The 16,958-nt window shown below is 38.8% G+C and overlaps 1 protein-coding gene across 2 annotated transcripts; it reads left to right on the forward strand.

Moving 5' to 3' along the window:
- Positions 1-2,325: 2,325 nt before the first annotated feature.
- LOC143298342 (cytochrome P450 20A1-like) lies at positions 2,326-13,670 on the forward strand. Of its 2 annotated transcripts, XR_013057369.1 has the most exons (12): positions 2,326-2,471; positions 3,474-3,523; positions 4,317-4,486; positions 5,141-5,286; positions 6,298-6,465; positions 7,427-7,508; positions 8,070-8,249; positions 8,600-8,720; positions 9,290-9,401; positions 9,764-9,828; positions 11,245-11,692; positions 11,773-13,670. XR_013057369.1 is itself a non-coding variant. In XM_076611212.1 (11 exons), the coding sequence occupies exons 1-11, from the start codon at positions 2,400-2,402 to the stop codon at positions 11,495-11,497; spliced, it is 1,419 nt and encodes a 472-aa protein (XP_076467327.1). In that variant the 5' UTR covers positions 2,326-2,399; the 3' UTR covers positions 11,498-13,670. The 2 variants fall into 2 exon arrangements, 1 of the variants encoding a protein (XP_076467327.1); XM_076611212.1 differs by having other exon boundaries at positions 11,245-13,670.
- Positions 13,671-16,958: the final 3,288 nt, after the last annotated feature.

Here is a 16,958-nt window from a genome sequence, read left to right on the forward strand (position 1 = left end):
TTACAGGTGACTGACATGTTCCCAAGTCTAGATTTCATTTGAGAAAACTCTGTTGTGTTTGAGCTGTTTGTGTCATATCTGTTGATCCACATTTTCCATCTGAGACTGCATTCATGTTTGTCTGAAAATTGATGAAACGTTTAATAAAATATAAACAAAAGCCCCATTATTTCCTGTTTTCCCACAAAAAATCCTCTTTTTTTTCTGTTGGAGTGGCGACTTGCGGGCCTGATCATGGACATGAACAACACCTGAAATATCTTTGTCTTTGGCCTGATACAGAAAAAGAAAAGAAAAAGACACCAATATTTATTTCAGAACAAAGCTTGAAGTTCACGATCAGGACAAGGAAAGGTTGTGAAACTTTGAGAGATCTGTCTTATGAACGGCGGGGGAAAAACAACGAAATACGGATCATGAGTCACAGAAGATACGACCATTTTCCTTCCATCATTTTGATATCCATAAAAAAGTATACCTATTGCATCAGATCACTTATTAGCATATCTGTACCTTGGTGGTAACTGTATAATGACCCAAGAATTGGCCCGGTATGAATGACATTTTTAAAAAGATTATCAACAGCTGAAAATTGAAGCATTTTCATATCCTGTGTCAGTATAACATTACACATTGTGCCACATTATCAAAATGTCTTAGTTCAAGGACATTTTATTTGTTTCCAAGTTTTCACAAAATGTGATAGTTCACAAACTTTATGATCATGATATACCAGTTTTGTCTAACATTTCAGGAGGATGGCATGGTAGCAGCATGGAAAAGACGCTCATCTGGCAATCTAGTCTGGGTTCGATTCCTGCTATCGCCCTTTCTCCCAAGTATGACTGGAAAATCAAACTGAGCGTCTGATCATTCGGATGAGACGATAAACTGAGGTCATGTGTGCAGCACACATAATTGGTGCACTGAAAAAGAACCCAATGCATCAAAAGTGTTGTCCACTGGCAAAATTCTGCAGAAGTTCACTCTGATAGGTACACAAATATGCATACACTCACAGCCTGATTAGAGCGTTAGATTATGCTGCTCAGTGTCAGGCATCTGCCTTGGCAAATGTGGCTGGTGTAGTGAATATGACATTGGTTTGTTCTTCTGTCATATGTAGACTAGACTATGGAAATTCTCTTCCCGATAGCTGTCCCAAACACTGTGTTTACAAATTTCAAATAATTCAAAACTCTGCAGCAGGAGTCACGCTCAACTGAGGCTATGAAACGTCAACACATCACTCCCCTACTCGTATTCCTTCACTGGCTCCCTATTCAAGCATAGAATATAGAATACCATACAAACTCTCAGTTCCCTGTCACAATTTCTTCACTAATTCTTGTCCTGTCTATTTTGGATCTACTTTCTGTCTATTCACCATTCAGACAAATCCGTTCTTCACATGGCATGCGCACACATTGTATTCCCAAGATTCCCACAAAAACCAAAGGCTGGTGAATGTTCTCGTTGCACCCATACAGTGGATTCACTACCCTCACACCTTTGTCACATCTCAACACCGGCATTCAAGAGAACACTAAAAATATATCTTTCCAAACAGTATTATTTTCACTGAGCAAAGCTTTTCCGTCTGCATATGCTTGCTTTGATTCACGGATTGCTGGACCTGCTCTTTATGTTGATTTGTATGTAATTGTGATGCTTGGTTCTTTGGAGTAAATTAGGACTGTGGTGAATGTGATATATCTATTCTGCTGTGATTTGGGCCTATGATGTGAGACTGTGATATTGCCTGTGTTGATTTTTTTTTTTGTACTTGCGGCTTTTATATTGCTTATTCTTAAATTTATATATTTTATTGTACAGCGCAGTGAGCCCTATCTGAGATGGGGGTACTGTACGTGCTACATAAGCCTTCATTTTCTTCTTCTTATTATTATTATCATTATCATTATTATTGGTAGTAGTCTCATGTTTATTATTATTATTATTATTATTATTATTATTATTATTATTATCGTAAGTATATTAAAAGTATTAACCAGCTACCGTTGTGTGATTAATATCTATTCTGTGCAGTATTTTCCTTTCCAGTTTTCTGTTATTCCTGAAAAAAAAATTTCTGTTAGTTTTCATCCCTGATGTATATGTTGAAATGTGATACATCTAAGGCCTATAAAACAACATGACAATTTCTGCTTCAAAGCATGGAGTGGACACAGACATATTTTGTTTCATTTATTTGAAGAACATATCCAAAACTTTTTGTGTGTGTCTGATTACGCCACACCGTAAACAACAAAATGAACGCAACTGCTGGGCATATACTTCAAGTCTCAACGATTGTGATGTGGGCGGAAGTGCGCAAAGAGTAAAAGCAGACGAGGCAGACGAGATACTTTCTGTGGAAACTTATCCAACTTGTGAAAATGCTTGACTTTGTCATTTTCGCTGTCACTCTTGTTGTCGTTCTTCTGATCGCCGTGATTTATATGTACCCGGTATGTGTTTACGGATATACATACATGCTTTTCTGTCAATGTGCAAAACAGATTTGAAAACATACGGCCACGTTCGCGAAACTGCTGTGCACGACAAATTGTCGTCTGCTGTGAATGCAATTCTGTGCGGATGTCCATTTGTGTCTGTGTCTGTGTGTGCGTTTGTGTGTGTGTGTGTGTGGTGTGGTGTGTGTGTGTGTGTGTGTGTGTGTGTGTGTGTGTGTTTCAGTGTATATCTTTGAGGTATCTTTGATCATATCGTTATTATCATGCACCCAATGGAATTGTGGAAAGTTGAGCCAGAAGTGTTCATGGCCAACAAACGTAACTCATACATAACTCATACAAAGTGATGCACAGCGCAAACTTTTCTTTTAATCATTCATCCATCTGACTTAGTTAGTTTTATCATTGCCCCAGAATAATGCATGAAGTTATTCATGGTGAGATGAGTGAGTATGCGTGGCACAAATGATTCTTGATACCTTGCGTGATAGTTGGTATCTCACTGTTCAGTCCAGCTGACTTGGTTCCTTTTATCCACCAGGTATTTTCTTTTTTCTGCTTCTTTTCTTGTATGGCCGTTTTTCTAAATCTCATACTTCACATAAAATGAAACTTTACACCCAATCATATAATAGAATATATATAAAAAGAAGATATTTAACAGAGTTTGATGATTGTTTGGTCAGTTGGTATGTTTATAACTTTATTTTATGATGCAGGATTGATACTAAAAAATTCAGATGTTTTCTCCACTGGTTTTTACCACTAACAGATGCACACTTAATAAAGGACTATTCCGATATTTTCCCACTTCAGTTCGATAGGTATACTAAAATATGTGATGTATAAAACTGATGATTGTTTTTTTATTTTATTTTATTTATTTATTTATTTTTTGCTGCCCCATCATCTGCACCGTTTCAGTGGCATTACTCCCACGCCGCTCATTTGGATTCCCCCATACACTGATGATTGTTTTCTTCTTCTTCTTTTCAGTCTTCAAAGAAGATTACAACTATACCTGGTCTGGACAGCACATCTGCACAGTAAGTTTGATGCAGAGCTTAGTTGAATTCATATTTTATTTGGACAAGGATAATATGTATGTGATGTTTAGTAAGAATTTCACAAAAATGAAGCAAATATCATTCAAGTGGAAACATTTAATTTCCATTTTAACCTGTTTCTTTACTACAAATAAAAATAAACTAAATGTCTTCAGGTTCATCAATAATGAATTTTAACCAGTGGTTAGAGACTTTAGTAAAATGGTATAAAGATGAACAGCAGAGTACTGATACAAAAATGACATGACAGTTCGTGATTGTTTTCATTTAAACATTTATTGATCAAATATAGGAAGGTAAGACTGTGTTGAATACAGAAGGTGGTAATACTTTATTTTGAAAATGGTAATTATGATATATTACAGCCTTGGGACTTCAGTGTTGAAACATGGTAAATTTATGTTTCTAAAATAGTTTCTGAAGTAGACTAAGAGCAATGATTACTATTATAATTATTGACTCTTACATAGCGCCTTGTTTCAGTCAGAAACCAATAACTCAAAGTTCTTTACAAACACAGTCATTTGCACAACAGCTACCTACCTGAGTAGAGCTGTCTGAGAGCTGCCTTTGGGTGCTCATCATTTGTTTCTTGTGTCACAGATTCAGTCTGCACTGCACGCACATGGATATTTGTGATTAAGTCATACAGTTGTAAAACTATGCAGCATATCCAATGTTCAAAATTTCTAAGATTGGCATGATATTTTTGTTTGACTTTGACCACACATGGCTTCTTGTTCTTTCATGTTTTCATCTGTCCCTGCAACAGAGATGGCAATCTGGTAGATATCCAGAGAGCTGGCAGTCTCCATGAGTTCCTGCAGCAGCAGCACAAAGAACTGGGCCCCATTGTGTCCTTTTGGATTGGAGAGGGCTTTGTGGTCAGCATTGCTTCACCCAGTCTCTTCAAGCAACATGCTAATGTCTTTGATCGTCCAGGTGAATTCTAAGTTCTGGCTGCTTGGTGTATTGTTTCAGCAAAGGAATGTTCTGTACGCTTGTTTTCATGTACTGCATTAGGAATTTCATGTGACTAATGAGTAATGTCCAGAATGTACATTCTATAATTTGTCACTTGTGTGTGCGAGTTTAAACATTTTTGGAAGTCTTATTTTATGTTTTTGTTTCATCTCATACCAGTGCCAGTTTGGGTAATAAGTTGTGTATAGCAGTCAGTATGTGAGCTTGTGTGTTTGTGTCTGTGTGCACTCATGCTTATACCTTTACATATGTCCATTTATGAACACAGTTGATGTTTCAGAATTCCCACAAATTTCATTATTCCCTGTTTGTTGTGAACCTAGTTTTTGGTGTGTGATTTATTTCAATTGAAACTGGTGTTGTGTAATGATTGTACACATCAAGAAATACTGGTCTCTTGTGACCTGTAATGATATTGGTTACATGTGTGCATGCATGTACATCTGAGAATATAGATGAGCAGCTTTAATTTGAGAATGAAACTAATATAATCAGATGACTTAAGAATGTGCTTTGAAGCTTTTGAATGAGAGCTGCTATTAATAATGTGTTTGCAGTTTGATATGATTACATATTGGCTGCTTTTGGTAACAGATAGGTTATATTTCACAGGAGAACTGTTCAGTATTATGCTGCCAATATTTGGAGACAAGAGTTTGTATTTTCTAAATGGAGCGGAGGGCAGAGCACGACGACAGCTGTACGACAAGAGTCTCAGCCATGAAAATTTGGATCAGTACTCTGAGATACTCAACAAGGTAAATCTGTGAACCTGAACAACTACTCAGCATTTGAAGATCAGCAGGGTCTTAAATCATGAATTGCTGCTGCTGAAACTCTCAAAGACTCTCTCTCTCTCTCTCTCCCTCTCTCTCTCTATATATGTATTATACACACACATAGCAAAATGGTGTATATATATAGAGAGATAGATATGTGTGTGTGTGTGTGTGTGTGTGTGTGTGTGTGTGTGTGTGTGTGTGTGTGTGTGTGTGTATAATGACATGGTTACTTGACACATTGATGATAGATTATGAGTTTTCTCTTGTTTAGGTGTTTTGTTATATTTTTTCAGCTGCTACATAAATGGTAATGAAACAGGTGGAAAAAAAGTACTAATGTCTTTGTAAAATGTGACATACAACTTAACAAGTTGTTGTAAAAGAGCATGGTAGCAGAACAACTGAAAATTAGTTGTACAGCCTCCGTTTTCGTAAAAGTGAATCCATTTGATCCAAGGTTTCTAATATACACGTTTATTGTTTTCTTGAAAGGTTACTCAAAAGAAAAAAGTTCTGCAACAGGGAATACACTCACTTGCACTGCTACAGTGTATATTTGCAATTGAAGAATTATTTCAGTGTGCCTAGTGTTTCTATATATATATATTTAAAATAAAGTCACTCAAAAGAGGGAGGGGGTGGGGGAGGGGGGCAGGGGAGGAGTGGGGAGCCCAGAAACAGGGAATACACTCACTTGCACTGTCTCGTGGTAGATTTGCTATTGACAAATTATGTTACAGAACCTGAGGTTTCTATAATATATTAGATAAAACTTACTCAAAGAGGAAAAAGTGCTGAAACAGGGAATACACTCACATGCAACTGTCTCAGTGTAGATTTGCGGTTGACAGATATTATTGAAGTGTCATTTGTGTAGATTTGCTTTTGACAGATGCTATTGAAATGCCATTCTTGAATAAGTCAATGTATATGTGATATATGTATGATTTCTCTGTGATGGGCTGTTTTTGTTGATCTGTCTCTCAGATCTCCAGCGACATGGCAGGTAAATGGGGGACGGTTGTGAAGGATGAGCACATTTCTCTCCAGCAGTACATGACGGCTTTTGCCATCAAGGCTGTGCTGCAGTGTGTTATGGGACCCTATTTCAAAGATGACAAGGAAGTGCTCACCTTTCTGCGCAGCTTTGACCAGGTACCAGTGTAGCTTGAAGTAACACAATTTGTGTTCTGGTGGTTACAGCCTAGCTCTGGAAAAAACCCAAAAAATGAAGAGTGAAATTAACACTTTCTAGACTACTGTTGCATTATTTCTTTGTGAATGTAATTGTACACCTCTTGAATAGTGATAACAGTAGCAGTATTGGAAATTAGCTGTATCACCAATATATTCATCCATCGTAATCACAAGAACACAAGCAAATTTAGCAAAGTAAGGTTATTAAATCGTTGATCGATCACGTTTTAGGAAAGGATTCAGGAGAACATATTCAGAAATTTCCTTGAAAATTAAAACAAAGTATCTGGAGTTCTTCCACTGTATCATTTATTCCACTTTCCCCAATGAAATTGGAATTGCTAAGAATGATTGAAGCTGGAGTCAGGTGCCCTTGTCTTATAGAGAAGTGCAAATCACTGTTCCTTTTATTTATTTTTTTGATTCAAAGTTATTAGCCATTTATTACCAAACAAGTCAAATCCTTAGTTCATCATTGATTTTCTCATAGTCTGTATTGCTCAATGCTCTGCTTTGATAGTGGCTGTTGACCAGTTCACAGTGGTACACTAGCATGTACATTTGCACAAAAATATTAGTGTGTATATACACATGCACAGCACACACATAAACACACTCACACATACAGAAACACAAATAATCATATGCTGCCATACACATACATGTATGCATGTTCACATAAAATCACATCGTGAATTGATGTCAGATTGAACAACACACACACATGTAAACACAAAATATTTAGCACACATACATACAAATTTGTACACACACACGCATGCATATGCAAGCACACACATGTAAACACACACAAAAACCTGCGCACATCAGAGAACCTCAGCTGCACCCAGTTGCATACCATTGTCAAAGGCACCTGCAGTACCAGACGTGACCGCCGACAGGTGTTTGATGGCTTCAGGTTTGGCTGGAGTTGGAGCAGCGTATCCGGGACCCTGAGATCCCCTCTGATGACAGTCCTCGAGGAAAGATTTTTAAGTCAGGTGAATAGGTCTTCTGCATGTACTTGTATGAATTTATAGCTGGGTGTGTGTGAGTGTGTGCGTGCATGTGTATGCATGTGCATAAATGGAGGAATAGATGTATGGGGTTGGGGTAGGGTGCATGCTTTTGTATGTGAGAGAGAGAAAAAGAGATGGGGTCAGTGTTGTTTTTTTGTTTGTTTGTTTTTTCAGGAAAGTTTCTGCTGCATAGATTCATGGCAGAAAAAAAAGCTACAATTTTGCAGTTAACTTTAGAGACAAAATAGCACCCTGTTTCCTGCACACAGGTCATGCATATCAAGGACTGGCTCAATCCTGGTTTGTCTAGAGGAAATTAGTGATGCTTTGAATTGACTGTGCATGTACACTGGAATTTTTAATCTTTATTTGTTTATATTTTTTAGTACAGCACTGATCTGTTTGTCTTTAAGGCAAAGGGTATAAATCATATCTTTGTTCGTTTATTAGTTATCTTTGTCGCTAAGAATGATATTAGGCATCAAATGTATCTATGTTTGCGTGTGTGGGTGCTGGCATGCATGTGTGTATGTGCATGTGTAGCCCTGGAGGAGATGAGAGCTGCCATCACCCGTGCCTTGGAACACAGGACAAAGCACAGAATGGGCAGCAAGGAAGATCTGATTGTGGACCATGTCATTGCCGCTCACAAGAAGGACACCAACGCTCAAGTTGGGGACTGCCTCACTTACATTGTCACTGGTGTTTCACGTGCCACTAGCTGTGAGTGTTTGTATTGTGATTGTAAAACAATGAAATGCAGATCGATGTGGGCTGCTTCAGGTGCAGTTCCATTTCCAACAGTCAGTTTGTGGTTTGACAAATACTTATTTCTGATGGTGAGCAAAATCTGATTTGGACTGATATATGTAAATACTGGCAACTCTGTCCCTCACCCCCACCAGCCCCCCACCCTACCCCCTTTCTCTCACATTTTCTGTTTTGTTGTTGGTGTCTTTAAATCAACAGGAATAAACGCATGAGCCATGAAAGTTTTGCTTCTTGTTTTTTTAAATTTTTTTATTATTTTTTTTAACTGTGGTTTTAATGATGATTGTTGTTGGTTGTTGCAGTGCTAACATGGTGTCTGTACTTCCTGGCAAGTCACCCAGAGGTGCAGGACAAGCTGTTCACAGAACTTCTTCATGGGTACAACATGGGGGACGTCTCCACAGCTTCTGTCTTCAGACTGAGGTGTGACTTCATGGGCAAGCAATGGAAAATACTTCATCGTGTGATGTGATGTTTAAAATCAAGACAGGCTGAAACGCTTGCTTAAATAAGGAAGTCAATTTTTTTTTTTTTTTTTTAACAACTGGAACCAAGTTGGAGGAAGTTGGGGAGTGAAGGTGGGGGAGGGGGACTGGAGGAGGAGGGGGGAGTGAGAGAGTGAGAGAAGCTGAAATTCAGATGCTGTGGTGGCATGCTAACATTCTTTTGTGCACGTTTTGTTTCTTTGTTTTTATATTTGTGGACGTGAAAAAAGAAAACATTGTTCAGACTTACAAAACGATAATTATCTTCATATTTGGCTTCATTTAGAATTCCAGTAAATGTGTGTTTAGCAAAGAAGGTGTTTTCAATGAAAAGGAAACCTATGACAATTGGAAGAAAGTAGATGAGGTATTATTGAGAGTATCAGGTTACATCAAAAAAAGGTTTATATGTATTGCTGTTTTCCAAATAGTTCAGGTTATTCAAAAGGATGTAAACTCACCAATGGAAGAATGTTTTCATGAACTGAAAATCTGTGGTCATTGCAGATACCTAAGAGAGGTGATAGAGGAAACTCTACGTTGCGCTGTCATTGTTCCATTCTCTGCACGCTGTCAGGATTTCGACACTGAGATCGGGGGACATAAGATCCCCAAAAATGTAAGTTGTCATGTTATCTCACTTGCAAATTTTAAGTTTGGTAAAGGATAGAATAGCTTTTACACTGACAGTTTCCAGGAGGAAACAAAGTAACTTTTGAAAAATAAGTTGATGTATCAAGTTAGGATAAAAATGCTTTCTCATTACTTCAGAAAATATGTTTGTAAAGTCTGCTACTTCAGATTGCTTTCCTTGGCAAGTTATTTTTGACGTTGGTCATCAAAACTGTTAAGACTTTTTGGAGATTTACTGTTACCTTTCATGCAGTGTTATTATTTTGAGACCGCTTGATAAGTGTCCTGAAAATCTCTGCCATATTTTGAATGAGTGACTGACTGCTGCAATTTTTTTTTCTTTCTCAGACTGCTGTAATCCAGGCACTGGGGGTGGTAATGCATGATGAGAAGCTGTTTCCTATTCCCAACAAGTAAGTCATTTTTTTCATGATTTCTTTGTTGTTGTTGTTGTTTTTGTTGTCTGTCCCCCATAGAATTTGGACCCAAGACATTATAAGAAGGAAAATAACATCGGTCTAAAGTTGGCTGAATTTGCAAGGGGTGAAATACAGGTCTGCCTGTGGAACAGAACAAAACTGGGTTGCACTAAGATATTAATTAACATGCGCTAAGTTTGCTTAGTAGTAAGATTTTTTTTTTTAACTTCAGAATTTAGTGTATTTTGGAAAATTCTCTGTGCCAAGTAAACTTAGTGCACAGATGGAAATATTAAACTTAGTGCACAGATGGAAACATTAAGGTGATGTGCATGCACACATACTCTCTTCTTTGACACAAGCACATTTACATGTACATGTACTTGCATACATACACATATAGGCATACAGATGGCTGATACAGGCACACACACACACACACACACACACACACAACACACACACACACACAATATACACACAGTAGGCAAGAAGAAATTAACAGCAAAGACTACAATGATACAGGGAAAAGGAGAAAGAAAAAAAGCACGAAAAAGTAAAAAAAACTTGAGCGCACATCTAACCAATCAGTCAACCGTTTAAATAACAATCCTAATTCTGTTTTTTGCAGTTGTGAATTTAATCACTAAGGCAGGTTGATTAATTGTGTGATAACACACTGATCTTAAGAGCCTGATTTGATACCATTCAAAATTTTTTTTATTTGTACTTTATTGCTCCACTCTTAGCTTCAGTTTCAAGTAAGTGGCAAAGTGTTCACACTGATGTATATATGCCACACCACATCTGCGGGAGGAAATGTTGCTCTTGTAATTGCTCTTGTCATTACACAGTCCTTTCCACTCTCTTTCATGATACCTTTCTTACTAATATTTGCCCTTTGCTTCTTGAAAAAAAAAAAATTTGTGGTTGTCACTTGAGTATATTCTTGTCCCTTTTCTGTTTGTCAAGGCCTGATCAGTGTGTTGGGTTTATGGTCATGTATCTGCTTTTTTATATCTATATTGTTTTACAGAGATGTAGTGTAGCATATATGGTTCAGTCCACACTCTTTTTGACTCCTCCTTGAACTGAAACTGATAATGTCCTCTTCAGATCGTTTCGTTTTGGAAAGTTTCAGTGTCTGTTTCAAGGAGGTTTCAAAGTGTGGACTGATCCACCTACGCAACACTGCATCTGCTGTTGCCTGACCATCGCATAAAACCAACACGCTGATCAGGCCTTGAGAACCTACCCCAGGTCTGTCTAAAACATTAACATAAAGAAAAGACTTTCACATTGGAAAGCTTTTTCACAGCAAGTAAATGCTTTTACATTGGAAAGCTTTATCACAGCATGTAAAGAGTTTCATATTAGCCAGCTTTATCACAGCAAGCGTTTCTTCCTCAGGTTTGATCCGATGCGTTTCAACGTGGAGAATAGCACCCAGCGTGACACCCTGGCCTACTGTCCATTTGGGTTTGGCAGCAAGCGTCACTGCCCGGCCAAGGACCTGACCTACCTGATGACCTCGGTGCTGGTGGCCACCCTGATTAGGAAGTTCTCTGTGAGGATGGTGGAGGGACAGGTGGTGACGCCTTACTATGGCCTGGTCACCAGGCCTGAGGATGAGGTCTGGGTCACCGTCACTAAACGCAAATAAGCCCTTTGGCTCTTTGGAGGGTCCACTTTCTGGATCCAGAGGGCATGTGTGGACTGGCGGTGTGTAGTGGTCTCCTGTCTGAGATGGTCTTTGCTGAACTGAAGGGTAGAAAATTTCCTTTCCAGCTGGATGGTGGAGAGTGTCCTTTGTAGACAGGGTTGTGTGAAGTTCTCTTGAGGACTAGGTGATGTGGAGGTTTCCTTTCTGGCTAGATGGTTTGGATATGTCCTTTCTGGATCCAGCCTTGTGAGATTTCAGGACTGGATACTGCAGAGGTCTGCCACAGAGATCTTTATGGATCAGATGATGGTGAGGTCTGTGTGGAAGTCTCCTGTCTGACTGGTTAGTTTTGAGGCCTTCTTTCTGGCTGTGTACCTTTGAGGTCTCCGTCCTGGCTGAATAACGAAGGGGTCTCCTTCTGGCATCCGATGACTTAAGGTTGGGCAGTAGAGTTAATTACACAAGGTGGGGTGACTGGTGCTGATGTATTAGTAGTCTGTGGTGGAAAAAGATTTGTTTGATAGTTTGTTTAGTTATTGTTCAAAATTTTTATGCACATCGGTATGTGACTGAGTGAGCATGTTCGACAGTTAAGGAAGTTGCTTTTAAATGTATCTGTGGACTTGATATTGTATGAATGTATGAAGAGTGCATTTGTGTTTTTGTTTTTGCCTCTGTATAGTGAACAATATATCTTTGGTGCATGGTAATAAATATGTTGGAATGTCAATGAATGAAACAGAAAGAAGTCTGTAAAAGACAGAAAGAAAGCAGTGATTTTTTTGGCCTTAGTACGGCTCACACAGACAGCTTTGTGTAAGAGTGCAGAACAATATAATCACATTACAAGCTTGCCTGCAGCCAGTACTAAATGCTTGTTTATTGTTTTTTTGGTTTTTTTCTTTTTAGTCTCTGATGTACAATGTTTGATATTAATTTTTTTGTTTGACTGCTAACAATTATATTCCTGCTTACTGCCCTGAGCTAATTTAAGGTGACCCTAGTCACATTTATTTTCTTTAAAGGTCTCAGTTTTTGTCAGTTATTGGAGCACATCTTTGCACTCCATTTTCTGTCAGGTGTATGGTGGCATACATTCGCTTTGTAAACAACAGAACAGCAAGTGGATAACGTAGTAAGGATAGGTCCAAGGATAAGGGGCAGTGAAGTTACTTATCAAGTTCTTCCACAGTTAAAGTGTGCTTCTCCTGTCAGCAGAGGAAAAAAATATCTGATCTAATGTTTTAACTTAGTTTGATGAAGAAGAAAATATATTGTCTCTGTCAGATCATGACAAGTTGGTTTGTTGCCAAAATAAATGCTTTATTTTGATGAAAAAGTAAATTTCAAATGAAGCATGCAGGTTTATTTAAGATGAATGTGTGTGTGTGTGTGTATGGAGAGAACTGGGTATAATATGGGGGTGATGGTGATGTAATGGAAAAAGTAATTTTGAAATAAAGTATGCATGTATACAGGTTTCTAAGAGATAAATGTGTGTGTGAATGTATGTTTGCTTGGAGAGAACTGGGTATAATGTGGGGGTAAGGGTGTTGAGCAAGTGCAGCAGAATTTGTGTTTTGTGATAGAGTGTGTGTGTGTGTGTGTGTGTGTGTGTGTGTGTTTTAGCTGCAGATTTATTGCATAATGAAAGCTAACCGGTGTCATCTATTTCATTCAGCAAGTCATTGTGTTTGAATTTTGATAAAACTTGGATTAGTTCTTTTTTCTCAAAGATAACTATAATTGAATTGAAAAAAGGCCTTTTCATCACCAATACTTTAACCAATGGCGCATGCGTTCATAAATAAGACAAGCGGTGTTAAAGTTGTCACTGTTTTTTTGAAAACCGTGTGGAGTTTCAGATTGTTTTATTAATATCAAATTGTTTTATTAATGATTATTATACAAAAAGATCTGAATTTGGGGCTTGCATTTAAGCAAGCATGTGTTACACAGAAAAAGGAGAATTTGTTCAAGTTTGAAAGGGATGTTTATCAGGTTATGTTTGTTCAAGTTGGAAAAGAATGTTTATTATGTTCTAGTCTCTACTTTTCAGGGGAATGATGGTGTTGGGAGTTACTGTTGCCGCGTTCTTTTTGAGATTTTCTGCTTTTTTTCATGTGTACAAGTGGCAGTTTATCAAATTAAAAATACCACTTTGTTACATGCCTGTTAGGCCTTTTATTTGTCTGACTGTGCCCATGATATTCACTGCCCCTCTTAACAATTGATAATGATGTGGAGATGTGACTTTCAAAGAAAAGCTAATTTGTTTATAAACACACCAGTGGTATTTGAAATACACCACTGTTGAAGAAGCCAAAGTCATGAATATATGACATTTCCACTGGTTGCAGAATCTCACAAGATATTCTCCAGAAGAGATGTTGCCAAGCCGTGGCATGTTACCAACAATGTCAGTGGTGGTCTTTCAGCTCAGCTCAGGACAGATGTAGGAACTAACAGCTTCACTCCATGCTTTGAACTGGCCATTCTGGTGAATGCCCAAACCACTTTTATACAGTCATGGCCTCTGCAGCTCTTGTTTTTGTGTCCAAAATTTTGGACATTTTTTTTATATTTCAGTGATGGTGGATGATGATGGGGTGATTCTGCTGCTGTACTCTAATGATATATCCAAGGCTGAAAGATACGCCTGTAGTGATGGTCAGGAAAGTTGAGTAAAACTCCTAAAGACACATCTGTGAAGCATATGACTCTGACGCTTGTCTGCATGGTCCCAGTCTTCCCATTTAAGCCTACAGCAGACTCAACTCTTGGTAGGAGCTGACCATGGACTGAAAAAAACCCACCTCTGATGGGACTCCAACCACCACCAGTCAACATTCCATAATGCTAACCACTTTGCCATGGCAGCTGCTGCCAATGAGGCTTTTGAAACACGACAGCAAACCATCAGCCCACATCAAGGAGATAAAGAAAGAACTGATATCCTGCAAAACTGTGCTATTCATTCTAATCAGCTGTTAACTATATCTGTCTTTTCCAGTAAGCTGTAACCGAACAGGTAAAAATGAAAATAGGCTGGAAAATATGTTTTGTTACAGAAAAAGCCTAAAGAGGGCGAAAATACCTATAAAGGGTACTCAGAATCTTTGTAAGACCTCAACAAGTAGTAAACAGTGTCTGACTGCAGCTGACAAACAGGGTCTCCAAAGGATGAAATGCACTTTGCTTGCTTAGGATTCAGTCAAACATTGTACCACCCTTGTAATAAGTATTAAAAAAACAACAGATACATTCTGATGAAGAAGAAAAAATAAATAGAAGAAATTTTGACTCTGAATTAATTCCTGGTAGTGAAATAAATCATCTTCCCCACCCCACTCTGCTTTGGCCACTGGCCTCGTTTTAAAAAGAAACAAAGAAATCCTGTTGCGTTGATTTTGGCATCTTAATTTTTACAATGGATCTAACTATTGACTGGGGGAAAAAACACCTCTTAATACCACCAGGGCCCCTCACAGTGCACTGGGGTTTCCAACTTCAACAGATAATTATGTTAAGAAATTCAACAACATACATGTAATAATAGTCCAGAGGCTGCATTCTATGCCAGTACAGGGGCACACTCTTTCAGGCTGGTCAGGTCCATTAGTGAAAAGGACCTATCCAGTCTTTTCCAAAATGTCTTTCCTTTGACGTTAGTTTCATAGCAGCATCAGCGGGGAGATTGTTCAAATGCAGTCAGTTTGATAGTGGATGCCACAGTTGATAAATCCTGAGACTGATGCTGCAAAAGCATGGATTATTGCTCAAAATAACACTGTCATACATACCCTTCCTTCAAAACATATCAACTCCACTATGGATTCATTACCTTTGATATCTTCAGTATTTTTTCTTGGGTGACCTTTCAGTTTATCTATGCTTAAAAATGCAGCAGTGTTTGAAGTGGTAAATGGCCTGAGGTAACAGTGGGATCAAACCATGTGCTGATTGGTCATCTCTCTCTCCTCCTCCTCTCTCTCTGTGACTATCATACTGTAGGGAAAAGGACAATCAAATACACTAGCTCAGTTTACTGTGTGTGTGTGTGTGTTTTCCAGGATGAAAAGAAAAAATACCTGTCATATACTTTTACATATGGGAGGAGGGAAAGCTTGAACACTTTTTATTTTATTTTTTGTATCCTATTCTGACTGGAAGAGTTGTTGTATACGGATCTACTGGTATGTCTATATATGTGCGTCACAAGCAGAGAAATGTTATGCTTGATGACTGCCCATTTATTTCCAACCACATCTATGCTTCTTATGTTTCAAATATATATTTATGTATATATTTTTTTTTAAACCTGCTGAAGGAACTCTCTCTTAGTCCATCATCTCCAATCGATTCTTCAATTTTCATGTGGACTGTTTTGAAGCAAGAAATATATGTTCCTTTCTTTCTCTCTTGTGCGTGTTCGTGTGTGTGTACGTGTGTCTGTGCCTTGTGTGTGTCTGTATGTCTATGTTAATCTGTGTATGCACACGCACGTTTGGTGAGTGCGTCTGTGCGTATATGCGTTTGCATGTGAACTTCTGTGTAAGAATCCTTTACTGTGCACAGTGTGACATTTCCTTATCTTTCTCCACCCCTTCATAATTTTTTTCTCTCTCTGTGATGCGTTTGTGCGTGCGTGTCTGTCCTTGTCTCTGCGTTTGTATGTGTTCGTCTGTGTGTGCGCGCAAGCGTGTTTGGTGAGTGCGTACGTGCGTATATGCGTGTGCATGCGCGCGCGTGTGTGTGAAAATCCTATACTGTGCAAAGCGTGTGATCATATAATGATATGATTATTGTAGCTGATCCAGTTTATATATAGCTCGTGGGCCTATCGACATGTCAGCATGGCACATACCGGAGAACGAGAGAGGAGGCGGGGACGGAAAGTGGATGGATCCCATGCAGCAAGGGAACGATCGATGTGTGTCAAGCTTTTCCGCGAGCTGTGTCTTGTTCCAGGCTGACAGGCTCAGCAGCCGAGTGGTTTAAAGCTTTCGGCTTTCAGTGTGAGGGTCCGGGTTCCATTCCCGGTCACGGCGTCTGGTGGGTAAAAGTTGATAATTTTTCCGATCTCTCACGTCAACAGATGTACAGACACGAACCCCTTTCGTATGGATGAGCATGCAAAAGATCAAATACGCACGTTAAAGATCCCGTAATCCATGTCAGCGTTTAAGGGGGTCATGGAAACAAGAATATACCCGACATGTAGCCTCCTGAGTATGACCGCCTTCATGGCGGGGGTTAAAACAGTCATACACGTAAAAGCCCATTAGTTTTGTGTATGCGAGTGAACGTGGGAGTCGCAGCCCACGAACGAAGCAGTTCCAGGCTATCGTATGACCCCATTTCTAAAAAGAACGGAAAGAAACGTGTGTTCATTGTTTTCATACACCCGGTTACAAGCAGAGGTCATCAATCAGTATCCATTCACATTGGCCTATGTCCT

This window comes from Babylonia areolata, chromosome 2 (assembly GCF_041734735.1).
Source record: "Babylonia areolata isolate BAREFJ2019XMU chromosome 2, ASM4173473v1, whole genome shotgun sequence".
Lineage (NCBI taxonomy): Eukaryota > Metazoa > Mollusca > Gastropoda > Neogastropoda > Buccinidae > Babylonia > Babylonia areolata.